The sequence below is a fragment of the Ranitomeya imitator genome, chromosome 2 (genome assembly GCF_032444005.1).
Source record: "Ranitomeya imitator isolate aRanImi1 chromosome 2, aRanImi1.pri, whole genome shotgun sequence".
Lineage (NCBI taxonomy): Eukaryota > Metazoa > Chordata > Amphibia > Anura > Dendrobatidae > Ranitomeya > Ranitomeya imitator.
In genome coordinates, this window is record NC_091283.1 from 758757895 (window position 1) to 758782059 (window position 24165).

The 24165-nt window shown below is 43.0% G+C and overlaps 1 protein-coding gene across 3 annotated transcripts in view; it reads left to right on the forward strand.

Annotated features, from left to right (window-relative positions):
• NUDT13 (nudix hydrolase 13) overlaps positions 1-24165 on the forward strand; it is a 132058-nt gene that overhangs the window by 94800 nt on the left and 13093 nt on the right. For all 3 annotated transcript variants that reach the window (XM_069753339.1, XM_069753336.1, XM_069753338.1), the window contains exons 3-5: positions 4675-4814; positions 10058-10165; positions 12021-12127. In XM_069753339.1, the coding sequence (XP_069609440.1) occupies positions 4675-4814; positions 10058-10165; positions 12021-12127 (355 nt within the window). The remainder of the gene's footprint in view (positions 1-4674; positions 4815-10057; positions 10166-12020; positions 12128-24165) is intronic.

The window sequence follows — 24165 nt, forward strand, 5'->3', positions numbered from 1 at the left end:
AAACAATCCACAGTGAGGAGATTGGAACAAAACAAAATCCTCTAAACTGCATGCTCGCAAACGCCAGAAGCCTGACAAACAAGATGGAAGAACTAGAAGCAGAAATATCTACAGGTAACTTTGACATAGTGGGAATAACCGAGACATGGTTAGATGAAAGCTATGACTGGGCAGTTAACTTACAGGGTTACAGTCTGTTTAGAAAGGATCGTAAAAATCGGAGAGGAGGAGGTGTTTGTCTCTATGTAAAGTCTTGTCTAAAGTCCACTTTAAGGGAGGATATTAGCGAAGGGAATGAGGATGTCGAGTCCATATGGGTTGAAATTCATGGAGGGAAAAATGGTAACAAAATTCTCATTGGGGTCTGTTACAAACCCCCAAATATAACAGAAAGCATGGAAAGTCTACTTCTAAAGCAGATAGATGAAGCTGCAACCCATAATGAGGTCCTGGTTATGGGGGACTTTAACTACCCGGATATTAACTGGGAAACAGAAACCTGTGAAACCCATAAAGGCAACAGGTTTCTGCTAATAACCAAGAAAAATTATCTTTCACAATTGGTGCAGAATCCAACCAGAGGAGCAGCACTTTTAGACCTAATACTATCTAATAGACCTGACAGAATAACAAATCTGCAGGTGGTTGGGCATTTAGGAAATAGCGACCACAATATTGTGCAGTTTCACCTGTCTTTCACTAGGGGGACTTGTCAGGGAGTCACAAAAACATTGAACTTTAGGAAGGCAAAGTTTGAACAGCTTAGAGATGCCCTTAATCTGGTAGACTGGGACAATATCCTCAGAAATGAGAATACAGATAATAAATGGGAAATGTTTAAGAACATCCTAAATAGGCAGTGTAAGCGGTTTATACCTTGTGGGAATAAAAGGACTAGAAATAGGAAAAACCCAATGTGGCTAAACAAAGAAGTAAGACAGGCAATTAACAGTAAAAAGAAAGCATTTGCACTACTAAAGCAGGATGGCACCATTGAAGCTCTAAAAAACTATAGGGAGAAAAATACTTTATCTAAAAAACTAATTAAAGCTGCCAAAAAGGAAACAGAGAAGCACATTGCTAAGGAGAGTAAAACTAATCCCAAACTGTTCTTCAACTATATCAATAGTAAAAGAATAAAAACTGAAAATGTAGGCCCCTTAAAAAATAGTGAGGAAAGAATGGTTGTAGATGACGAGGAAAAAGCTAACATATTAAACACCTTCTTCTCCACGGTATTCACGGTGGAAAATGAAATGCTAGGTGAAATCCCAAGAAACAATGAAAACCCTATATTAGGGGTCACCAATCTAACCCAAGAAGAGGTGCGAAACCGGCTAAATAAGATTAAAATAGATAAATCTCCGGGTCCGGATGGCATACACCCACGAGTACTAAGAGAACTAAGTAATGTAATAGATAAACCATTATTTCTTATTTTTAGTGACTCTATAGCGACAGGGTCTGTTCCGCAGGACTGGCGCATAGCAAATGTGGTGCCAATATTCAAAAAGGGCTCTAAAAGTGAACCTGGAAATTATAGGCCAGTAAGTCTAACCTCTATTGTTGGTAAAATATTTGAAGGGTTTCTGAGGGATGTTATTCTGGATTATCTCAATGAGAATAACTGTTTAACTCCATATCAGCATGTGTTTATGAGAAATCGCTCCTGTCAAACCAATCTAATCAGTTTTTATGAAGAGGTAAGCTATAGACTGGACCACGGTGAGTCATTGGACGTGGTATATCTCGATTTTTCCAAAGCGTTTGATACCGTGCCGCACAAGAGGTTGGTACACAAAATGAGAATGCTTGGTCTGGGGGAAAATGTGTGTAAATGGGTTAGTAACTGGCTTAGTGATAGAAAGCAGAGGGTGGTTATAAATGGTATAGTCTCTAACTGGGTCGCTGTGACCAGTGGGGTACCGCAGGGGTCAGTATTGGGACCTGTTCTCTTCAACATATTCATTAATGATCTGGTAGAAGGTTTACACAGTAAAATATCGATATTTGCAGATGATACAAAACTATGTAAAGCAGTTAATACAAGAGAAGATAGTATTCTGCTACAGATGGATCTGGATAAGTTGGAAACTTGGGCTGAAAGGTGGCAGATGAGGTTTAACAATGATAAATGTAAGGTTATACACATGGGAAGAGGGAATCAATATCACCATTACACACTGAATGGGAAACCACTGGGTAAATCTGACAGGGAGAAGGACTTGGGGATCCTAGTTAATGATAAACTTACCTGGAGCAGCCAGTGCCAGGCAGCAGCTGCCAAGGCAAACAGGATCATGGGGTGCATTAAAAGAGGTCTGGATACACATGATGAGAGCATTATACTGCCTCTGTACAAATCCCTAGTTAGACCGCACATGGAGTACTGTGTCCAGTTTTGGGCACCGGTGCTCAGGAAGGATATAATGGAACTAGAGAGAGTACAAAGGAGGGCAACAAAATTAATAAAGGGGATGGGAGAACTACAATACCCAGATAGATTAGCGAAATTAGGATTATTTAATCTAGAAAAAAGACGACTGAGGGGCGATCTAATAACCATGTATAAGTATATAAGGGGACAATACAAATATCTCGCTGAGGATCTGTTTATACCAAGGAAGGTGACGGGCACAAGGGGGCATTCTTTGCGTCTGGAGGAGAGAAGGTTTTTCCACCAACATAGAAGAGGATTCTTTACTGTTAGGGCAGTGAGAATCTGGAATTGCTTGCCTGAGGAGGTGGTGATGGCGAACTCAGTCGAGGGGTTCAAGAGAGGCCTGGATGTCTTCCTGGAGCAGAACAATATTGTATCATACAATTATTAGGTTCTGTAGAAGGACGTAGATCTGGGTATTTATTATGATGGAATATAGGCTGAACTGGATGGACAAATGTCTTTTTTCGGCCTTACTAACTATGTTACTAAGTATCGGACGGTATCGCTCAACACTAGTAAAAAGCCAAGGGGGTGAATACGTTTGCAAGCCACTGTAAGGAGGTGGCAGCATTTTAAAATGGGAAAGCATGCTTACATATTCCCTTAAATTTGCATAGTACCATATCTGCAGCACTTTACAATTCCGAGAATACATTTACAAAAAATATCAGACATTATAGTAGGGGTCCCCAACCTGTAGCTCTCAAGAGCTGACAATGTGTATGTAAGTAAGAAGTGTTTGTATTGAACAGTCCAGCCATGCTTTATAATAGATGAGGATATTCATGTAAAGATGCACGAATTTGTCACCAGTCAGTATCAGAGGATGTCGAGATGCAAAATGTGAGTGCATGGAGTGTGTGGGAATGGACCAGAATCTGTGGAAAAGTGTGGGGAGACCTGTGAAAAGTTAGATGAGTAAGATGATGTGATATACCTGCCTAAAACTATGTTTTTTTTGGTGCACACTTAGGCTATGCTCACACGTTGCGTCCTGTCCCTGCGGGTTCTCCCGCAGCGGATTTGAAAAATCTGCAGGGCAAACCCGCTGCGGTTATCCCTGCAGATTTATCGCGGTTTGTCCTGCGGGTTCCGCTGCGGGATTTTACCCCTACTATTGATGCTGCATATGCAGCAATATGCAGCATCAATAGTAATGTTAAAAATAATAAAAATAATGATCTACTCACCCTCTGACGTCCCGATCTCCTCGGCGCTGCAGGCGGCGGTCCGGAAGATGCTGTGCGAGAAGGACCTTCGTGACGTCACGGTCATGTGACCGCGACGTCACCGCAGGTCCTGGTCGCATAGCAAACCTGAGACCGGAAGGCCGCGTGCAGCGCTGAGACTTCAGAGGTGAGTATATCATGATTTTTTATTTTAATTCTTTTTTTTTATACTCAAATATGGTTCCCGGGGCCTGGAGGAGACTCTCCTCTCCTCCACCCCGGGTATAATCCGCACATTATCCGCTTACTTCCCGCATGGTGTGCACAGCCCCATGCAGGAAGTAAGCGGATCAATGCATTTCTATGGGTGCAGAATCGCTGCTATTCTGCACAAAGAAGTGACATGCTGCGGGTTGTAAACCGCTGCGTTCCCGCGTGGTTTTTCCCGCAGCATGTGCACAGTGGTTTGCGGTTTCCATAGGGTTTACATGTTACTGTAAACGCAATGGAAACTGCTGCGGACCCGCAGCTGCAAAATTGCCGTGGTTCCGCGGTAAAAACCGCAATGTGTGAACATAGCCTTAAACTCTGGATACTGGGAATTAATCTGATTTAGTCCAATTGAGCATTCTAGATAGATGGTGCAGCATGAGAAGTGTCTTGGGGCAGTAGTGGGAGGTACAGATTGGGCTGGGTTAGCAGAATAGAGAGCATGGGTAAAGTGGTAGACAGAGAGGAGGTATAGGGTGGTGCAGCCCTGTGGAGCGCTTTGTGGGTGAGTGTGATAAGTTTACATTGTATTATATTGTGGATGGACAACCAGTGCAGTGACTGGCCCAGTGTGGAGACATCACTATAGCAGCTGGATAGAAATATGAGCCTGGCTGCTGTATTTAGGATCGAATGGAAAAGGGAGAGTTTGGTGACGGCATTACTGATAAGCATGTGGATTGCAGTTTTCAAGTTAATATGGAATCAGAACAACAGTACGAGTTATTGTGGATTTGAGATGTACTGTATACAGGTCATCTTCTACATTAATATTGTTATGTACACTCACAGTTTCCTGTATGAACTTAAAGAAAATGATGATTCCTGTCGCCTTGCTTGGAATTCTGGAACTTTTTACCTATTTCACAATCTTTCACCCTTTGTTCGAACATCTGGAAGCCGCTTCTATGTACCTACAGTCAGTTGTCCAGGTAAATAAGATTTCTTTTCACAACTGTCTAGAGATTGTGGACAAGGGATTGTGAAATCATTTATGTAATTTATATACTGTAACTGATGTCATGTTTGTGCTATATTATTGATGTAAATAAAAATGTTAACAAGCAAGCTCAAAGGAAGTTCAGACCAATAATCTTTACAAAGATTACATTGTCTGAATCCATTAATTTCTTTCACATATTGGCCACAGTGCTGCATGGACTGATTTAACACTGTGGGCACAATTCACACACTTAATTTAATGAAAATCTAAAGGTAATAATGTAGCAGGCACCAACTGTAGATTAATGCAGTGCTAACTAAAATACATTTAAAACATATGCAATTTTATAAAATAGGGAAGACATGTACAAAAGATTGGATGTAATTCCTAAATTTAAACAATATATATTTATTATGTAACAAACACAAAAACCTAGACCAGACCAAAAAAAATAAATTGTTTTTTTGTCAATCTGTTGCACAACATGGTGCAATTATTAAAATTGTTTTCTTGAAACAGACAAACCCTTTTACATACATAATTCTGAAGGAAAAGCCTTAATATTGTGAAAAAATTATGAGACATACAGTTTGGTGAAAAAGAGTTTGCCCCGTTTCTGATTTATTCTACTTTTGCATGTTTGTCACACTTAAATGTATCACAATACCAAACAAATTTAAATATTGGACAAAGATAACAGAAGTAATCTCAAAATGCAGTATATAAATAAAGGTCTTTATTAAGGGAAAAAGAAAAGCCCCGCCCCTTAAAACATAAATTAACCTTGGTTTATCACGTCTTTGGGAAGCTGTCGTCAAATTCCCTAGCCACACCCAGGCCCGATTACTGCTACACTTCTCAATTAAGAAATTACTTAAATAGGACCTGCCTGACAAAGTGAAGTAGACCAGAATATCCTCAAAAGCTAGACATCATGCCGTGGTCCAAACAAATTCTGGAACAAATGAGAAACAAAGTATTTGAGATCTATCAGTCTGGAAAAGGTTATACAGCCATTTCTCAAGCTTTGGGACTCCAGCGAACCACAGTGAGAGCCATTATCCACAAATGGCGAAAACATGGAACAGAGGTGAACCTTCCCAGTAGTGACAGGCAGACCAAAACTGCCTCAAGAGCGCAGCAACAACTCATCCATAAGGTCATAAAAGACCCCACAATAACATCCAAAGAACTACAGAACTCACTTGCCTCAGTTAAAGGGAACCTGTCACCCCCAAAATCAAAGATGAGCTAAGCCCACCGGTATCAGGGGCTTATCTACAGCATTCTGGAATGCTGTAGATAAGCCCCCGATGTATCCTGAAAGATGAGAAAAAGAGGTTAGATTATACTCACGCAGGGGCTGTCCGGTCCGATGGGCGTCGAGGTCCGGCGCTTCCTATCTTTATAGGATGATGTCCTCTTCTCTTCACACCGCAGCTCCGGCGCAGGTGTACTTTGTCTGCCCTGTTGAGGGCAGAGCAAAGTACTGCAGTGCGCAGGCGTTGGGCCTTTCTGACCTTTCCCGGCGCCTGCGCACTGCAGTACTTTGCTCTGCCCTCAACAGGGCAGACAAAGTACGCCTGCGCTGGAGCCTCAGCGTGAAGAGAAGAAGAGGACATCATCCTATGAACATAGGAGGCCCCGGACCGCAACGCCCATTGGACCAGATCGCAGCTGGAACGCCCCTGGGTGAGTATAATCTAACGTCTTTTTCTCATCTTTCAGGATACATCGGGGGCTTATCTACAGCATTACAGGCTGCTGTAGATAAGCCCCTGATGCCAATGGGCTTAGCTCATCTTCAATTTTGGGGGTGACAGGTTCCCTTTAGGTTCCCTTTAAGTTCAGTTTTCATCGCTCCACCATAATAAAGAGACTGGGCAAAAATGGCCTGCATGGCAGAGTTCCAAGATGAATACCACTGCTGGGCTGCTGGGAGGTAAGATCATAAAGGCTTGTCTCAGTTTTGCCAGAAAGCATCATGATGATCCCCAAGACTTTTGAGAGACTACTCTGTGGACTGACGAGACAAAAGTTGAACTTTTTGGAAGGTGTATGTCCTATTACATCTGGCCTAGAAATAAAACCGCATTTCAGGAAAGGAACATCATACCAAAAGTAAAATATGGTGGTGGTAGTGTGATGGTCAGGGGCTGTCTTGTTGCTTTAGAACCTTGACTTGCTGTGATAAACGGAACCATGAATTCTGCTAACAAAAAATCCTCAAGGAGAATGTCCTGCCATCTGTTTGTGACCTCAAGCTGAAGTGCACTTGGATTATGCAGCAGGACAATGATCTAAAACTTACCAGCAAGTTCACCTCTGAATTCCTTAAGAAAAACTAAATTAAGACTTTGGAATGGCCTAGACAAAGTCCTGATCTTAAATCGATTAAGATGCTGTGGCATGACCGTAAAAAGAGGGTTCCTCCAGTGCCTTGTAAAAGACTCATTAGATGTTATTTTAATTGCTTGATTGCAGTTGTTGCTGCTAAGGGTGACCCAACCAGTTATTTGGTTTAAGGGGCAATCATTTTTTTCACACAGGGTCCTGTAGGTTTGGATTTCTTATTTCCCATAATAATAAAGACCTTAATTTAAAAACTGCATTATGTATTTACTTTTGTTATCTTTGTTATTTAATTTTTTTGGGGTGAGCTGAAACATTTAAGTGTGATAAACATGCAAAAGAATAGGAAATCAGGAGAAGAGAGCAAACACATTTTCACACAATTGTATGCAGCCAATATAATTATGCCATTTAAAATGCCACCATTACATTTCCTGTGCAATGATCTTTGTACCAAATGATGTCCTCATGTCTGCCAATGTTAATCGTGATCTTTGTACCAAATGATGTCCTCCTGTCTGCCAATGTTAATCGTGTGACATCACTTTTGGTCTCGATGACTGCATACTCTGATCTCCTAGCAGCCGTAATGTTGTGGTTACAGAAAATAATTTAAGTAGGAGCAGGAAGGCTTAAAAGGCATCAGCCAAAAGAGTCAACTTTCCTAAGCCATCTATATGGACATGCAAGTCATAATAAGTTGCATAAAATGATACTCTAATATCTGCAATTCAATGTCTTATAGACCGAACATAGGTTTCACTGAGAGTCTGCCTCCAGAGATTATTTTAAATGAAAGGGGGTGTTATCAGTGTGAGACGTGTAATGACTGACAGTATGCTTTCCTGGTCCAAATGTCTCACACTGGTAACACCCCCTTGTGTCCGGAACATAGATCATAGCAGCTCAGTTACATATTAAGAAAAACATGGATTTCTCTTTAATAAGACATCTGATTTCAGTGTGATATGTAATGACTAACAGTCTGCTTTCCTGACTGGTGAGTGCGATTATAACGAACACAGGACAGCAGACCTGAATATTGTCCCATTACAAACACATCTGCAGCTCTCACTCTCTCACAATGCTTCGGTTTCCATCTTACAGGCAACCGGTGTAAGGGGAAGTAGAGCTGACAGCACTATCAGAGGACACCAGCAGATGTGTTTTTTTATGATATAATGTTGTGCTGTCCTTCTCTCCCCTAAAGTGGCTGCATTTCAAATGGGAGCAGGAGAAATTTTAGTTGTAATCAGGAGCAGCTCTTTAGCGGAGCTCTCAGCCCTTTGAGACGACAACTACAGATGTGTTTCTAATGAGACAAAGTTAATCTGTGCTGTGCTGCGTTAGTTATAATTCCACACTGCTCTGCTTTCAGATCAGAAGAGTAAACGGTCAGTCATTACATGGCTCACACTAGTAATGCCCCCTATCATATAAAATAAGCTTAGAAGGCAGATTCTCAGGGAGATCTATGCCCGGAACATAGATCTTTACAGCTCATTTATTTATAATACAAATGTGGATTTCTCTTCGATAAGACATCGGATCGGAGATATTTTGGTAGCATTTTATTCATCTTCCTATGACCTACATGTCCATATAGACAACGTAGGAGGGTTGATTCTACTGACAGATTCCCTTTAACCGATGGAGCCTAAAAAATATGAAGAGATTGTCCCACTGTAATCAACAGGGTAGATAAATAAGTGTCTGAATGGACCCCCACCAATAATACGAACAGGGCTCCTGCATCCCTGTTTGAATAGAATGCTAGTCATATATACTTTATTCATAGTCTATGAGGTTGATGGAGGTAGCCATGCAACAGGGGACTTGTGACAATTCCTCCTCTCCCCTTGGAATATTGTAGAATAGGTGTATGGGCTGGGTAGGTTTAGGAAGGTACAATAAGATAAGTGCTACAGAGAGGCCAGGGCCGTAGTTGTTAGTGAGGCCTGTTCAGAAAAATAAGGGTTGGGATTGAGCTAGCCAGAAAATCTGGGAGAGGTTATGGGTGTACAAAAAGAGGCAAGGTAAGGGGTTTTCAGAACTTGACAGTATCCTTTCCTTAGGACAGTGTTAAGCCCATCTCCTCTGTGGGAGTTGTTTGCCCAGTTCTTCATCGGTAAGTGAGGACCTGGCCACACAGTTGGTTCTCATAAAGGAACAAACCAAACTTTATCCTGATACAAGCGCAGTTGGGAAAAATTAGATGGGAGGAAGTTCACTTCTTATAGAAGATGACTTATAGAAACGAGTAAATATGGAGATAAATGGAAAAAAGATGCTGATGTTCACAGAACTTGAGGTTCAGTTTTTTAAAGAACTGTCTCTACACAATAACTAGGCTTTCATATGTCTATACGGTCACTTGTGGTCACACGTAGTCCTGAGTTTTGAAATAGAGAGTAACTTACCTTTATATGTGATTTTTTTTTTTTTTTTAAGGCTGACGAAAATCCATAGCACATAAGTTACTTTTTGTCTTTTACAATTAAAATATTTTGGTGCTTCAATTAAAGGGAATATTTCACAACAAACTTATATCAACTATCTAGTGTAAAAGTGATCAATGTATGATCACTGGGGCCTTCCTGCAGGAACACCCACAAGTATGCTCTTGTTGCAGAATAATTGTAGTTGAGCTGTAGACCGCTATTTCCATCAGTCTTGCAGACCATAATGCATGTGTTACAACTGCTTCATTCAAACACCCCCGGAATAGAGGCTCAGTACCCTCCTCTAGTGATCAGTGGGGTTCCCAGCACTCCTACATATAACACCTATAAATTCGTGATAACTGTTTGTCGTGGGATAACTCTTTTTAGGAATTGTTATATTCACACATTGTAGTGATATCATTCTGCTGAATCTTAGATTTACTGAAAACCCTTAGCACTTATGGAAAAGACAGGTTAAATTTGGAAGATTCAGTTCTGATTGGCTGCACAGATTCATCTATCGCACAATTTGCTCTGGATCTCGGTAAGTTCATTTTTATATATGAAACTTGAAGGGTTATTCTCCTTATGTTCTTGTGTGTAACTTAACTTAGAAACTTTGTAATTTACTTTTGTGATGAAACCTGAAGGATCCACACCATGCCAATTGCCAATATTACGGCAGCGGGATCACATGGTACTTCCTCCCCACTTGTACCAACATGATGTTACGCACCCCTTCGGGACACGTAACATCAGCTTGGCACAATATTACACAGACACCCCTCTGTCCACATGGGCCCAGGGAGGCACGGGGAGTGAGAGAAGGTGGCCAACGCAGTCACTGACATGGCACCACACTCGCCCACCCGTTACAGGCTGAGAGGCCCCTTTCACTAATACCAGTGAAACAGAACGAAGTAGGACTGCCACCAGTTCCTTGTTTGATGTATGCCTGGTCCGCAAACAGGGTTGTATAGGGCCAGGAGCCAGCCCCCCTCCAGCATGCAAGATTAGGCTGAGAAAAGGACATGTGGATTTGTGAATCGAGATAAAAGAGCAGCCCAAGGTTAAATTATATATTTAATCGCCTTAAGGGCACACTAGACAATACACTATATATGCACAATGGTTATACATGTGGTCAGATATGCAAATACAATAGTAAGCCGAACATTTGGTTAGTTACCAATTAGATGAAAGGCCTGACTTGTGGGGGGAGGGACAGCCACATGGGAGGCTTGTGGTCCCCTTTGTGTGTGACTTCTCACATGATGTTTCCTCCTGACCTCCCAGACAAAAAGGCAATAGGATATGCTTCACACAAGCATTTACCCCTCTGGGTCACTCCCCTCCTGCCCTCTGGGCTGCACCTAAATCCGCTCTTCAGGAGAATTAGAGATAATTCTCCCAAAAAAGTGAAAGTTCATAACTACTTTCTGGGCGGTCCTAAGGCAGTGGTTCTGGTACCATTGGATCCGACTGGCCCCCTGCTACTCATAGAGACTAAAAACAATTTTGCTGCTAGTGGCTTTTCTATGAATCACCCTTCCAGTGCATGTTAGAATGGCTCGAGACCCAGGCAGGCGCTTGCCCTTTTCTGGGGCTCTCGGAATTATGCACAATGTACAGCTGCGACGTATAGCATTTTCATAATTCCTTTATGAAATCCTAGCTGGCTGAATAAAGGACTCAGGTCGCATGGCTTGGATCCACAGGGGGTCTTCCTGTAGAAGGTTGCATACCTGCTAGCTAGTGGGGGTGTGCATTCCTTTGTTTGAAACTTTCCAGGTGTCATGTTACCACAACACGTGCTGAAGGGGTTTTTATAATTCTACGCCAAATAGGATACATGGGATTATGTCTCCAATATTCTTCACAACTTTCTATTAAAAATCCTGTCCTTTGTTAAGGAACTGAGGGATTTTGAATTCTATAGTTTGCTGCTCATCTGCAGTCTACCGGAGTTGGTCAGTCTCCAAGGCAACATGAGCAGCTCTTACAAGCCCTTTCCAATAGAGCTTGTAAGCGTTTCTCTGAAGCTGATTCCGACCAGCCTTAGTTTCCCTACTCTTTTCCAATACTTACAGCATCAGACAGCGTTAAGTTCGGGCCAGGGGCGCAATGATGCTGCTAGTCCGAATTGTTAATTAAGCAGTACTGTACCACCCCTAAGCAACGAGGAAAATGGAAGGCAGAAGAATGGTTCCTTCCTTTAAATAATGAGAACAACCCTCTAAACACTAAACCTCTCTCCCACGGTTTGTGTTATCTTTATTTTTAAGGTGATATTTGTGCTTTATTTTAGTCTTTTTGAGAGATTCAAAGATGTTTTGATGTTTGCAAAAAAGCCACATATTGCCCAAATAATATTGTAATTATTTCCACCTTTTTTCTAGGCTCATTTGAAAAATCTGCTTTGGAACATGAATTCTCGGGAAAATTTACTGACCTAAGGAATGCTTTTCCGCAAGTAGATGGAAAAGATGGATTTTTATTATCCAGGGTATGACTACTGAAACGCATATTTATTCATATATTACCAAAAATCTGGTATCATGCAGCCATTAAGCGATTTCTAATTACAGGGAACATAAGGTTCGAATTGTGTGTGTGTGTGTATGTATGTATATATATATATATATATATATATATATATATATATATATATATATATATATATATATATATATATATATATATATATATATATATATATATATAGTACAAACCAAAAGTTTGGTCACACCTTCTCATTTAATGATTTATCTGTATTTAAATGACGATGAAAACTGTACATTCACACTGAAGGCATCAAAACTATGAATTAACACATGTGGAATTATATACTTAACAAAAAAGTGTGAAACAACTGAAAATGTCTTATATTCTAGGTTCTTCAAAGTAGCCACCTTTTGCTTTGATCACTGCTTTGCACGCTGTTGGCATTCTCTTGATAAGCTTCAAGAGGTAGTCACCGGGAATGGTTTTCACTTCACAGGTGTGCCCTGTCAGATTTAATAAATGGGATTTCTTGCCTTATAAATGGGGTTGGACCATCAGTTGTGTTGAGCAGAAGTCTGGTGGATACACAGCTGATAGTCCTACTGAATAGACTGTTAGAATTTGTATTATGGCAAGAAAAAAGCAGCTAAGTAAAGAAAAGAGTGGCCATCGTTACTTTAAGAAATGAAGGTCAGTCAGTCCGAAAAATTGGGCAGACTTTGAAAGTGTCCCCAAGTGCAATGGCAAAAACCATCAAGCGCTTCAAAGAAACTGGCTCACATGAGGACCGCCCCAGGAAAGGAAGACCAAGAGTCACCTCTGCTTCTGAGCATAGGTTTATCCGAGTCACCAGCCTCAGAAATCGCAGGTTAACAGCAGCTCAGTTTAGAGACCAGGTCAATACCACACAGAGTTTTAGCAGCAGACACATCTTTACAAGAACTGTTGAGAGGAGACTTTGTGCAGCAGGCCTTCATGGTAAAATAGCTGCTAGGAAACCACTGCTAAGGACAGGCAACAAGCAGAAGAGACTTGTTTGGGCTAAAGAACACAAGGAATGGACATTAGACCAGTGGAAATCTCTGCTTTGGTCTAATGAGTCCAAATTTGAGATCTTTGGTTCCAACCACCGTGTCTTTGTGCGACGCAGAAAAGGTGAACGGATGGACTCTACATGCCTGGTTCGCACTGTGACGCATGGAGGAGGAGGTGTGGGGGTGCTTTGCTGGTGACACTGTTGGGGATTTATTCAAAATTCAAGGCATACTGAACCAGCATGGCTACCACAGCATCTTGCAGCGACATGCTATTCCATCTGGTTTGTATTTAGTTGGACCATCATTTGTTTTTCAACAGGACAATGACCCCAAACACACCTCCAGGCTGTTTAAGGGCTATTAGACCAAGAAAGAATGACGGGTGCTACGCCAGATGACCTTGCCTCCACAGTCACCAGACCTGAACCCAATCGAGATGGTTTGGGATGAGCTGGAACGCAGAGTGAAGGCAAAAGGGCCAACAAGTGCTAAGCATCTCTGGGAACTCCTTCAATATTGTTGGAAGACCATTTCCGGTGACTACCTCTTGAAGCTCATCAAGAGAATGCCAAGAGTGTGCAAAGCAGTCATCAAAGCAAAAGGTAGCTACTTTGAAGAACCTAGAATATAAGACATATTTTCAGTTGTTTCACTTTTTTTGTTAAGTATATCATTCCACATGTGTTAATTCATAGTTTTGATGCCTTCAATGTGAATTTACAATTTTCATAGTCATTAAATGAGAAGGTGTGTCCAAACTTTTGGTCTGTACTGTATATATTTATAACTCCAAGTAAATCAAACTTTTGTAAATTCAAACTGTCCACTTGAGGAAGCAACACTGTTTGACAATCAATTTCACATGCTGTTGTGCAAATGGAATAGACAACAGATGGAAATTATTGGCAATTATCAAGACACACTCAATAAGGAAGTGGTTCTGTAGTTGGGGACCACAGACCACATCTCAGTACCAATGCTTTCTGGCTGATGTTTTGGTCACTTTTGAATGTTGGTTGTGCTTTCACACTCGTGGTAGCATGAGACGGACTCTACAACCCACACAAGTGGCTCAGGTAGTGCAACTCATCCAGGATGGCACATCAATGCGAGCTGTGGCAAGAAGGTTTGCTGTGTCTGTCTATGTAGTGTCCAGAGGCTGGAGGCGCTACCAGGAGACAGGCCAGTACACCAGGAGACGTGGAGGGGGCTGTAGGAGGACAACAACCCAGCAGCAGGACCGCTACCTCAGCCTTTGTGCAAGGAGGAACAGGAGGAGCACTGCTAGAGCCCTGCAAAATCACCTCCAGCAGGCCACAAATGTGCATGCGTCTGCACAAATGGTTAGAAACTGACTCCATGAGGATGGTCTGAGTGCCTGTTGTACATAGATAGGGGTTGTGCTCACAGCCAAACACCGTGCCGGATGATTGGCATTTGCCACGGAACACCAGGATTGGCAAATTCACCACTGGTTCCCTGTGCTCTTCACAGATTAAAGCAGGTTCACACTGAGCACATGTTAGACGTGACAAAGTCTGGAGACACCGTGGAGAGCGATCTGCTGCCTGAAACATCCTTCAGCATGACCGATTTGGCAGTGGGTCAGTAATGGTGTGGGGTCTCTTTTTTTTGGAGGGCCGCACAGCCCTCCATGTGCTCGCCAGAGGTAGCCTGACTGCCATTAGGTACCGAGATGAGATCTTCAGACCCCTTATGAGACCATATGCTGGTGTGGTTGGCCCTGGGTTCTTCCTAATGCAGGACAATGCTAGACCTCATGTGGTTGGAGTTTCAGCAGTTCCTGCAATATAAAGGCATTGAAGCCATGGACTGGCCCGCCCGTTCCCCAGACCTGAATCCGATTGAACACATCTGGGACATCATGTCTTGCATCATCCACCAACATCACATTGCACCACAGGCTGTCCAGGAGTTGGCGGATGCTGTAGTCCAGGTCTGGGAGGAGATCCCTCAGGAGATCATCCCCTGCCTCATCAGGAGCATGCCCAGGCGTTGTAGGGATGTCATACAGGCACATGGAGGCAACACACACATTGATGATTTTGAGTACCATTCCAAATCCAGACCTCCATGACATATTGATTTTGATTTACATTGATCATTTTTATGTTTTATTGTTCTCAACACATTCCACTATGCAATGAATAAAGATTTGCAACTGAAATATTTCATTCTAGGATGTGGTAGTTTAGTGTTCCCTTTATTTTTTGTGCAGTGTATGTATAATATCCCTCCTATAATTGTTGTCAGGAGAAGCCCAAGAATTTGCACTGAAAAATTAGTCATTGTTGAAAGTGGCCAGGGTGCACTATGAACAAAAGTAGACCCTCTAACCTGTACAAAAGGAGTTACACATCACTAGATATATGATGGCGTCACTGGCAGCTCTTACTGATCCTGACATCAGATTGCCCCATACTTAAAGGGAATTTGTACGCAGGTTGTTGCTATGTAATCTGAGGGCAGCATGATGTAGCAACTGAGACACTGAATTAAATGATGTGTGTTGTTGTTTACTTACATTGAAGGTTTTATCACTAGGAGAACACTGCTGGACTATAGCAGTGAGTAAGCACTGGTCCGACTCCACCCCCTCCTCTGATAAGCAGCTAACTGTCAATAGACCCTAATTCATTAAGATCGGTGTTGTTCATGCCAGTCTGATGAAGGGGCGTGCTGGAGTCAAATGTGCTGATTAAGATTCATTATGCCTCTTAATGAATTAGGTGCTTCCGAAAATTTGTGTTTGCTTTGCCAGAAATCTTATTCAGTGACTGAAGTAACATTTCTGGAGTAAGGAATGCCACATCTCATGAAGAATGAGACAGGCTGTGGCGTTAGACCCCCCCATGCCACCTGTTGAAACTGTCATAAAAAAAAGCCAGAAGTTAGGACATTTTATGTGCAACCTCCAGTTGCACAAAAGTTTTGCGACTGATCAGTGTTTTCCACCAGATTTCTGTTGAAAATACCTTGTTGAATCAGGGTTCAAGTCTTCCTCTTAAGGGGAGGTTAGTAGTGTTTACCAGCACTAAAAGGGGAAACCTGTTTTAGCTTTTGAAATGGTGCTCCTTCTTCCTTCTGGAGTTATGGACCAGGCGAGGAAGAATTTTGTTATTCCATCTGTCCTCTATATATTATAAATAAGGACCACAGATGTTTTTTGATTGTTACTTGATTTTGCATGAAGAAGCACCAGCAGGTACCACCATGGCCATGTGAATTAATCGTGTCATGGATTATCAGTTCATGCAGAGTACCGTCTATTTTATAGGTTTATAGGTTAGCATACCTGTATGATGAATAGTTCTACAAGTCCCGACTAGGGGGACAGTTACGTGCCCCCAGGATATCTACAGCAGTGGCTTGAATATGTCATTCTTTCCTTAGGTCTAGAGGCTTGCTGTAACAAATAGAAAACGGCCCAGGGAAGAAATCTTGGATGTAGCTGTACAATGGGTGTAGTAGTCTCCTGCCCAGACTTGTCTGTGTTCTCTGCTGCCTTCTCATATATAATGGTCAACATCAGGTTTGACAGATATCGTCTACTGTAATGTAAAGCATATTGCCAGAGGCTGTGCATTGCTTACTTTATTTTATTTTAAAGAGCAATCCAAAATGTATTATAACCTTTGCATTGTGCACATCTTGCGGAGCAGTGATCAACTGAAGTGTAACCTCACAACCATGGTTTGTGGTGCGGGTGAAACACCCCTGCTATCATAGGGGCTGGCAGTGCTAAAGGCAGGTGACACAATGGGTAAATGAACAAAGATGTTTGTTAAATGAACAAATGTCAATCATTGTGTCATCATTGGTGAAATAATGTCAAATTACATTAAGTAATTTGCCTCTCTTTAATAGAGGTAATATACCTCTCTTTTTATATCTTTTTATATCTATTGTAATGAGGTGTAAGTTATGATTATCTATGGAAAAAAGGGCAGGTTTGCCATGAATATTACTTGTGGATTTTTATAAAAAACTTCCTTCTCACCCCCCCCCCCATGGGGGTGGTCTTTGTTGTCCTTTCTCATTCTTGGGTCCTCTGCCAGAGACCTGGGAGTTTGAGGGTTCTGCGCAGGATCTTAGTTGTTCCCAGTATTGCATTTTTCTGGACAGAGAGTTCAGATGTTGCTCCTGGGATCTGTTGTAGCCATTTTCCCAACTTAGGGGTCATTGGTCCAAGTGCTCCTATCACCACTGGAATCACTGTTGCCTTCTCCTCCAGTTCCCCTTTGAGGCCCTGGTATTTCTCCAGCTTCTCATTTTCCTTCTTTCTGATGTTGCTGTCACTTGGTACGGCCACATCTATTATCATTGCTGTCTTCTGATCCTTGTCTATCACAATGTCTGGTTGGTTAGCCAACATCTGCTTATCCATCTGGATCTTGAAGTCCCACAGGATTTTAGCCCTTTCATTCTCCACTATTTTCTCTGGGGTTTCCCACCTGGTCTTAGGGGGGCTGTTATGATCTGGTGGCCTTGGAGCAGCATGAGACGTACTCTGGAGAAGGTGGAACCTGTACTGACCGCAAACCCTGAACTTAACAGCGCAACTAGAAGTAGCCGTGGGGGGTACCTAACACTCCCTAGACCCCTCGACACAGCCTAAGAACTAACTACCCCTAAAGACAGAAACAGGAAACCTATCTTGCCTCAGAGAAAATCCCCAAAGGAAAGACCGCCCCCCACAAATATTGACTGTGAGAGGAGAGGGAAATAACATACGCAGAAATGAAATCAGGATTTAGCATAGGAGGCCATACTAGCTAAAAAGAAAGAATAGAACAGAGTACTATGCGGTCAGTATTAAAACACTAGAAAATATCCACCACAGAAAATACAAAACACCACATCTGACTAAAGACATGGAGGGTATATCTGCATCTCCAGAGAAATAGCTAGGCTGCAAAAAATCCTTCACAGACTAAGCTGGACAAGACAAAAACATGAAAATGCACAGAACTATAAGGTCCACAGCAGGTGGACAGCAAAAACAAAGCCAGGACTTATCTTTGAAGAAAAGAACAGCAAACAGGAGAGACCAGAAGGGATGTGAATCCTCCAAAAACAATGGACAACTGGCACTGACTAAAGGATCAAGCAAGGCTATATAGCCCAGCCCAAATTGCAAAAAATAGATACACCTGATAAATGCTGCGATCCAACTACCGCAGCACTACAACTCATAACCACCGGAGGGAGCCCAAGAGCAGAATTCACTACAGTACCCCCCCTTGAGGGGGGTCACCGAACCCTCACCAGAGCCCCCAGGCCGATCAGGACGAGCCAAATGAAAGGCACGAACCAAATCGTCAGCATGAACATCGGAGGCAACAACCCAAGAGTTATCCTCCTGGCCATAACCCTTCCATTTGACCAGATACTGAAGCCTCTGCCTCGAAAAAAGAGAATCCAAAATCTTCTCAACCACATACTCCAACTCCCCATCAATCAACACCGGGGCCGGAGGATCAACAGAGGGAACAACGGGCACTACATACTTCCGCAACAAAGATCTATGGAACACATTATGGATGGAAAAAGAGGCTGGAAGGGCCAAACGAAAAGACACTGGATTGATAATCTCAGAAATCCTATAAGGACCAATAAACCGAGGCTTGAACTTAGGGGAAGAAACCTTCATAGGAACATGACGGGAAGACAACCAGACCAAATCCCCAACCCGAAGCCGGGAACCAACACACCGACGATGGTTAGCAAAACGTTGAGCCTCCTCCTGAGACAACACCAAATTGTCCACCACATGAGTCCAAATCTGCTGTAGCCTGTCAACCACAGAATCCACACCAGGACAATCAGAAGGCTCAACCTGCCCTGAAGAAAAACGAGGATGAAAACCAAAATTACAAAAAAAGACAAAACCAAGGTAGCAGAACTAGCCCGATTATTAAGGGCAAACTCGGCCAATGGCAAGAAAGCCACCCAATCATCCTGATCAGCAGACACAAAGCATCTCAAATAAGTTTCCAAAGTCTGATTAGTTCGCTCGGTCTGGCCATTTGTCTGAGGATGAAATGCGGAAGAAAAACAAATCAATGCCCAGCCTAGCACAAAAGGCCCGCCAAAACCTAGACACAAACTGGGAACCTCTATCGGACACAATATTCTCCGGAATGCCATGCAAACGAACCACATACTGAAAAAACAACGGAACCAAATCAGAAGAGGAAGGCAATTTAGGCAAAGGTACCAAATGAACCATCTTAGAAAACCGGTCACAAACCACCCAGATAACCGACATCCTCTGGGAAACCGGAAGATCTGAAATAAAATCCATAGAAATATGCGTCCAAGGTCTCTCAGGGACCGGCAAAGGCAAAAGCAACCCACAAGCGCGGGAACAGCAAGGCTTAGCCCGCGCAGAAATCCCACAGGACTGCACAAAAGAACGCACATCCCGCGACAAAGAAGGCCACCAAAAGGACCTACCAACCAAATCTCTGGTACCAAAAATCCCAGGATGGCCAGAACACAGAACAATGAACCTCAGAAATCACTTTACTAGTCCATCTATCAGGAACAAACAGTTTCCCCACTGGACAGCGGTCAGGTTTATCAGCCTGAAACTCTTGAAGAACCCGTCGTAAATCAGGGGAGATGGCAGAAAGAATCACCCCTTCCTTCAGAATGCCGACTGGCTCAAGAACCCCAGGGGAATCAGGAAAAAAACTCCTAGAGAGGGCATCAGCCTTAACATTCTTAGTACCAGGAATGTACGAGACCACAAAATCAAAACGGGAGAAAAACAGGGACCATCGAGCCTGTCTAGGATTCAGCCGTTTGGCAGACTCGAGGTAAATCAGATTCTTATGATCGGTCAGTACCACAATATGGTGCTTGGCCCCCTCAAGCCAATGTCGCCACTCCTCAAATGCCCACTTCATAGCCAACAACTCCCGATTGCCGACATCATTATTGCGTTCTGCAGGCGAAAACTTCCGAGAAAAGAAGGCACACGGTTTCATCAAGGAACCATCAGAATTCCTCTGAGACAAAACGGCCCCTGCCCCAATCTCAGACGCGTCAACCTCAACCTGAAATGGAAGAGAAACATCCGGCTGACGCAACACAGGGGCAGAAGTAAATCGGCGTTTAAGCTCCTGAAAGGCAAAAACAGCCGCAGAGGACCAATTCGTCACATCAGCGCCTTTCTTCGTCAAATCGGTCAGAGGTTTAACCACACTGGAGAAGTTGGCAATGAAACGACGATAAAAATTAGCAAAGCCCAAGAATTTCTGAAGGCTCTTCACAGATGTGGGCTGAATTCAATCATGAATGGCCTGAACCTTAACCGGATCCATTTCTATAGATGCGGGAGAAAAAATGAAGCCCAAAAAAGAAATCTTCTGCACTCCAAAGAGGCACTTTGACCCCTTCACAAATAAAGCATTATTACGGAGGATCTAAAATACCATCCTGACCTGTTTCACATGAGACTCCCAATCATCGGAAAAAATCAAAATATCATCCAAATATACAACCATGAATTTATCAAGATAACTCCAAAAGATATCATGCATGAAGGATTGGAACACAGATGGAGCATTAGAGAGTCCGAATGGCATCACAAGGTATTCAAAATGGCCTTCGGGCGTATTAAATGCAGTTTTCCATTCGTCACCCTGCTTAATACGAATAAGATTATATGCCCCTCGAAGGTCAATCTTAGTAAACCAGCTAGCCCCCTTAATCCTAGCAAACAAATCAGTAAGCAAAGGCAACGGGTATTGAAATTTGACCGTGATCTTATTCAAGAGGCGATAATCAATACAGGGTCTCAAGGAGCCATCCTTCTTGGCAACAAAAAAAAAACCTGCTCCCAATGGTGAAGAAGATGGCCGAATATGCCCCTTCTCCAAAGACTCCTTAATATAGCTCCGCATGGCGGCATGTTCTGGCACAGACAGGTTGAAAAGTCGGCCCTTAGGGAACTTACAACCTGGAATCAAGTCAATAGCACAATCACAGTCCCTATGTGGTGGAAGGGAACCTGATTTGGGCTCATCAAATACATCCTGGAAATCTGACAAAAACTCAGGAATTTCAGAAGAGGGGGAAGAGGAAATTGACATCAAAGGAACGTGACCATGAACCCCCTGACAACCCCAACTAGTCACAGATATAGATTTCCAATCTAACACCGGATTATGTAGCTGTAACCATGGAAAACCCAGCACAATATCATCATGCAAATTATGCAACACCAGAAAACGACAATCTTCCTGATGGGCTGGCGCCATGCGCATGGTCAGCTGTGTCCAAAACTGAGGTTTATTTTTAGCCAACGGTGTAGTATCAATGCCCCTTAAAGGAATAGGGCTCTGCAAAGGCTGCAAGGGGAAACCACAACGTCTGGCAAATTCTAAGTCCATTAAGTTCAGAGCGGCGCCTGAATCCACAAATGCCATAACAGAAAATGATGATAATGAGCAGATCAAGGTCACAGATAACAGAAATTTAGGTTGTATAGTACTGATGGTAACCGAACTTGCGAGTCTCTTTGTACGCTTAGGGCAATCAGAAATAACATGAGCAGAATCGCCGCAGTAAAAACACAACCTATTCTGACGCCTGAATCTTTGACATTCAGCTTTAGACAAAATCCTATCACACTGCATAGGCTCAGGGCTCCGCTCAGAGGACAACGCCACAGTGTGCACAACTCTGCGCTCGCGCAAGCGCCGATCAATCTGAATGGCCAGAGACATAAAATCACTCAGACCAGCAGGCGTGGGGAACCCCACCATAACATCTTTAACGGATTCAGAAAGACCTTTTCTGAAAATTGCCGCCAAGGCATCCTCATTCCATTTAGTCAGTACAGACCATTTTCTAAATTTCTGGCAATACGATTCTGCCGCTTCTTGACCTTGACACAGGTCCAGCAAGATTTTCTCAGCTTGATCCACAGAATTAGGCTCATCATACAATAACCCCAATACTTGAAAGAAAGAATCAACATTAAGCAAAGCAGGATTGCCAGTTTCCAGGGAAAATGCCCAATCCTGTGGGTCACCACGCAGCAGGGATATGTTTTTAACCTGCTGAATGGGATCTCCAGAAGACCGGGTGTTGTGAATTCTGTTATCGAACCCCCTCCTGTGGTCATGAATGGTACTTCGGCGAGTTCTGTCCATGGACTCCCTCTGGTGGCTGTCAGTGGAGCTGCTGGTTCTGAGGTTCCTTCCACAGGTGACCTAGTTTAGTCTTAGGCTGGCTGCTCTATTTAACTCCACTCTGATCGTTACTCCATGCCAGCTGTCAATGTTCTTGTACTGGTTCAGTTCGCTCTTGGATCTTTCTGGTGACCTGTCTACTCCAGCAGAAGCTAAGTCCCTGCTAGTTAATTATTTGTTCATTGTTTCCTTGTCCAGCTTGCTATCATGATTTTGCCTTGCTAACTGGAAGCTCTGGGATGCAGAGTGGCACCTCCGCACCGTGAGTCGGGGCGGAGGTCTTTTTGCACACTCTGCGTGGTCTTTTTGTAGTTTTTTGTGCTGACCGCAAAGATACCTTTCCTATCCTCAGTCTGTTTAGTAAGTCTGGCCTCCCTTTGCTGAAACCTGTTTCATTTCTGTGTTTGTGACTTTCATCTTTACTCACAGTCAATATATGTGGGGGGCTGCTTTTTCCTTTGGGGAATTTCTCTGAGGCAAGGTAGGCTTTATTTTCTATCTCTAGGGCTAGTTAGCCCTTAGGCTGTGAAGAGGCTTCTAGGTAGAGTTAGGTATGCTCCACGGCTATTTCTAGTTGTGTGATAGAATTAGGGGTTGCGGTCAGCAGAGCTCCCACTTCCCAGAGCTTGTCCTGTGTGAGTTTAACCATCAGGTCGTTCCAGGTGCTCCTAACCACCAGGTCCATAACAACCGGGGTCTCAATGCAAAAAAACAGTTTACAGTTATTTTTGAAACTCAAAAATTTGGATCTGTCACCAAAGAATAAATCAGGAGTGGGAATCCTAGGTGCTAAGGCAGGAGTCTGAACAATATACTCTGAAATACCCTGTACCCTTGCAGCAAGCTGATTCACACGAGAAACTAACTCCTGAACACTCATGTTATTACTAGGTTCCGCAGCCACCCAGAGATTAAGAGGGAGGAACATACCAAACAGGCTAAGGAAAAAAAATGGCTCAAAATCTTTCCTCCCTTCTTCTGAGATGCAATTAACTCATTGTTGGCCAGTTGTACTGTTATAATCTGGTGGCCTTGGAGCAGCATGAGACGTACTCTGGAGAAGGTGTAACCTGTGCTGACCGCAAACCCTGAACTTAACAGCGCAACTAGAAGTAGCCGTGGGGGGTACCTAACACTCCCTAGACCCCTCGACACAGCCTAAGAACTAACTACCCCTAAAGACAGAAACAGGAAACCTATCTTGCCTCAGAGAAAATCCCCAAAAGAAAGACAGCACCCCACAAATATTGACTGTGAGAGGAGAGGGAAATAACATACGCAGAAATGAAATCAGGATTTAGCATAGGAGGCCATACTAGCTAAAAAGAAAGAATAGAACAGAGTACTATGCGGTCAGTATTAAAACACTAGAAAATATCCACCACAGAAAATACAAAACACCACATCTGACTAAAGACATGGAGGGTATATCTGCATCTCCAGAGAAATAGCTAGGCTGCAAAAAATCCTTCACAGACTAAGCTGGACAAGACAAAAACATGAAAATGCACAGAACTATAAGGTCCACAGCAGGTGGACAGCAAAAACAAAGCCAGGACTTATCTTTGAAGAAAAGCACAGCAAACAGGAGAGACCAGAAGGGATGTGAATCCTCCAAAAACAATGGACAACTGGCACTGACTTAAGGATCAAGCAAGGCTATATAGCCCAGCCCAAATTGCAAAAAATAGATACACCTGATAAATGCTGCGATCCAACTACCGCAGCACTACCACTCATAACCACCGGAGGGAGCCCAAGAGCAGAATTCACAA